We start from the raw sequence: 4318 nt of genomic DNA on the forward strand, positions 1-4318 counted from the left end.
TATCTAAAGGCCCACACAGAGGAAAATGCGCCAGTATTTGTCCCTTCTACGTAATCGCTGGGCCACTTCAAAAACTGCTACAGCTATTGACAGACAACTAGAGTGCTTGGAGTCTTGAAACACTTCTCTGCTAGGGGGCTGTCTTCAGCTGATAAAAATTCAAGCTACATCGTGCAGTTACAAAATAGGGGACAAAGGGAGGCACGTCGCATGGCAACATAAGGATTTCTTCCTCACAAACATAAATGCAACTTACCGAACACAAAAACAGAAGGCAATGTGAAACTGATGGGACCACTAAGGGATGCGGCCACGCCCCTCATGGTTCACATGGCCAACGAGCTGATGCAATGCCCAGGTGGCTACAAGTGGTGTCTGGGAAATGGAACCCATCCCTCAAAAGAAGAGTTCAGAATTTCTTCTGCCATACCACTTTCTTTCACCAAACGAGAAGGCAAGTGCTAGGGAAATCCCAAACAGGTGGCAACCAACGGCCATACTACTCGCGTAGTCAGGAGTCAAGGCGGAGGCCAGGGCCATCCAGCACCGGCGTCCTGGGCTAGCCCGCTCTCCCGTACCTCTCACACCTAACACAGCTGCTGGTGACTCAAACCAGAACGAGATGCTGACGGTTATAAATAGGTACTGGTATCACTTGACATCCCAAAGAAGCCCACACGTCTGATCTCAAAGATCTACAAAGACCCATGAGGGAGATAACCTCTAGGAGCCTATCATCTTTCAGCTCTGTGCATATTATGGTATGGCATGAAAGCTGGAGGGGCCCTAAGGATTTGATTGTAAAAGAAATGAGGACAAAGGCAGAACTAAAATACTATGCCTGAGCCTAGCACGCTCCCCTGCTGTTCCTTTCTTGTGCCCACCTAGTAGGATGAACGGCTGGACAGTCCTGGAAAGAAGATGGGTGTGTTGACCATGACTTGATAAAAGTTAGCAGGTAGATGGGCACTACAGCAGACGAGAAGCCTAACTCCTGCCTGTAACAGCCGGCCCAACAGGCAGAAACAAAAATACAATTAAATTAAGTCAGAAAACCCGCTATAGAAAATGCAATTACTCAAAGATACAAATAAATGTTCAAAGAAAATTGGCCCCTGACAGGGTTAGTCAAGCTTCTAAATCCAGCTGGAGGCAGGCAGCTCGGGCTAATTCATCAAGCAGGGCTGCAAAGCCACGAGCTCGCCGCGTCGGGATCCGGCGTGGCTGGCCCGGTGGTCACCACGCATCTCAGGACGCCAATGGGGAGGAGCAATTGGGGGGGGGGCGTGGCTGGCCAATGATTCGAGGCCCCAGGAAATAATATGTGGGCAACATGGGATGGAGCATGGATGTGGAAGGCTGAGCACCGGGAGAAGTGACAGACTGAACCTCTGACATGGCAGCAACACAGCGGACTGAGCGAGCCCCGTTTTTGTCACCCCGCCTCCTATGACAAGCAGCTGCAAGCTGTCCTACCTCTCGCTGCAGCACCAGCTCCTTGGTGAAAAGTGTGGCTTCCTCACTGAAGGGCTCTCCCTCTTGCACCAAGCCTGGGATGTTCCGGGCTCCTCGGGGGCATTCAATGCCTGTGTCAGGAGAAAAGGAGAACTGGTGAGGAAAAGGGGCCACGGGGCCAGCTGTTCAACGCACGGTCCCCTGACACTTCTAATGAGGCAGGCTGTAGATCAGAACGCCAGCACATCTGAGATTAGGCAGAGGTGGTGGTAGAGGGGCTGGAGTTTAGTTCGCCCAGGTGGGAAAAACCAACAGTATCAGGGCAGCAACACGGGAGACGGGCTCTCAGCCAGGGCCTGTCAGGAGGGCCCAGTGAGCCCCCCGTGAGATGTGCGGGAAATACACGCACGCCCACGTGTGGACAGATCCTCGCCTTGTCCGCTTCGCTCCTTACAGTCCTAGAGCCTACTGCTTCCATCCCTTACACCAATGGCGCTCTCACCTAATTACACTGATAGCCCCGCCCTTCCGCATCCCGAGAGCCATTCCAGCTGAGTCCTAGACATTTTCTCTTTACTATCTGACTTTCACATCAAATTCAAAAGTGTTCACTCATTGACACTTTCCCCTCCAAACAAGCTTTCCCCTCCCCGTCCTCTGGCTACATTTTGGACAATAATACCTTAGTTTTTCATTATGAATCAGAGACAGAAAAACAGAATACTGACAAAGTATCAGGTGTCTGGAGCCAGAGAGACCTGGACTCACATCCTACCTCTATCACATATTAGCTTCGTGACCTTGGCCAAGTTACTGAACCATTCAAAGCCCCCCCGCCCCCGCTGCCCTAGTCGTAAAACTGGTATAATAATGTGTCTACTTCACACGGTGGTTGTGTGAACTAGGGGAGATTATGTACGTAAAATACTTAGCACAATGCCTGACATATGGAAAGGTTCAATACATTTTAGCTCGTATCATTTTATCATTATTACTCTCCGCAATCACTCACGCTCAGAATCTCCGTCATCTTTCACTCCACAACCAGCCCGTAAGATGCCCCAAGACAGGATCCTGTCCTCCCCTCTTCTTTGTATCCAGGGACAGTGTTTTACGTAAAATAGGTGCTTACTAACCAATTTAGACTGCCTTTTCTTTCTCCCTTTGAGCCAATCATTCACTTTGCAAATGCATTTATTGCTAACAGTGCTCATTTGTGACAAGCCATGAAATATGTCACGTTTTGATGTATAAATCAGACTTATAAATATTTCCCCCCAAATCATATTGCAGCTGTAATTATGAAGTGAAAGTTGAACTCGGCTAGAGACGTAGGAAAACGATTAGATTATGGGGAGGTGCCCGCGCCTCGGATTCGCTGCTGGTCTCTTCTGCTACATAAGGCAGAGCTTGGGAGACGCTACCTCTGGCACAACAGCCTCAGGTGAAGGAACAAGAGATATGGATGGGGAGGCAAAGCACAGGGCATCTAGGCTGCTGCAAATGCCTGCTGGGGGGCCTTTGGGAGAAAGGGACCACGGCTGGGACAGAAGGTACATCTCTTATGGATGAAGCCAGGTGGCTGCTCATGTTTCTGGCCACCGCACACCACACAGATTCAAGGATAACGCTCAGAGGAAAGGGAATAGTTTATACCTTGGCTTTTCAGAAGCTCAAGAAGAGAGCTTTCTCTCCAAGCCTCAAGGCCTCACAAAAGGAATACATCACATCAAACGAAACGCCAGATGGGAGCGCAGCATCAGGACAGGAAGGAAGTGAGGCAGGAGTGCAGCTTGAGCTGGTGGCCAGGACCTTCTCCCCACCACGTGAATACGGGGCAGCTGAGGGCCCTACCCAGTGTCACACAGGTAAGAAGACCACCAGGGCTGCCTCATTCCCNAAAAAAAAAAAAAAAGAAAGATTAAACTAGGAATATGGATGGATATACATGATCAAACTGAAATGAAGCAAGATAGGTTACAAGGAATCATTATACGAAAAGTAAGGCTCACAAGGGTCAAACAACAGATGAAGCAGGAAGCAGGCCGTCAAAAGATACAGAACTGTGACGAGGGCAGAATAACTGTTTCTTTCGGGGCGGCACAGCCATAGCAACCCTCTTAGGTCCCACGTGGCCTCGTGAATGCCCAGAATCCTGCTCCACGTTCCTCACTGAACTGAACTAATCCCAATCACTGCTGGACCATCAGGGAGTCCTTCACAAATTAACTAGCTCCAGATATTTGGGGGCTGAGAAAGATAACATATGGCTAAAAGAACGGTCACCTTCTCATAGCAAAATTGACCAAGTTTGGGGAGAAAAAGCACATGATTTTAAATGCGGACATGTGAGTTTTGGTATTTGTCTTACAACAAGCTCTGTGAATAGAGGCAGGTCACTGTGCATCTCAGTTTCCTGAACTGTCAGAAGGGGATAATATTTTTCTGATGGGTCTGCTGTAAGGTTAAAATGAAATATTGTATATGAAAGCACTTTTTCCACTAGAAAATGCTATTTAAATGAAAACTTGATCATTTTGAAGAAAACAGCCTTAAGCGGAACACAGACGGAAGACCACTGGTGGGTGATGAACTGTTAAGAGCATGTGGGCAGGTGAGAAAAGCCTGGGCCCCCACCTAGCCTTCACCCCTCATGGGACAGGACAGACATTTAGGGGGCTGGCCTAACTGTATTCCCTCCTTCCTGGGCAGCGTCAGAGATAACCCAGAATAGGGGGTCTTTGTGCAAATAAGTGAGACGTTGCTAGATAGCTGGCTTACTTTTCCATCAGCCTATTATTTGTGGCTCTCTCGGCAGGGTTCGCAAGGGGCATGGCGCTCAGGAAGAGCGGGGCGGGGGGGG

General features: G+C 49.2%; 1 protein-coding gene across 1 annotated transcript in view; it reads right to left on the bottom strand.

Moving 5' to 3' along the window:
* The window catches only part of SND1 (staphylococcal nuclease and tudor domain containing 1), a 442168-nt gene that overhangs the window by 97549 nt on the left and 340301 nt on the right, over window positions 1-4318 (bottom strand). The window contains exon 16 of the mRNA XM_019646123.1: window positions 1477-1586. Within this exon, the coding sequence (XP_019501668.1) occupies window positions 1477-1586 (110 nt within the window). The remainder of the gene's footprint in view (window positions 1-1476; window positions 1587-4318) is intronic.

This window comes from Hipposideros armiger, unplaced genomic scaffold, assembly GCF_001890085.2.
Source record: "Hipposideros armiger isolate ML-2016 unplaced genomic scaffold, ASM189008v1 scaffold_97, whole genome shotgun sequence".
Classification (NCBI taxonomy): domain Eukaryota; kingdom Metazoa; phylum Chordata; class Mammalia; order Chiroptera; family Hipposideridae; genus Hipposideros; species Hipposideros armiger.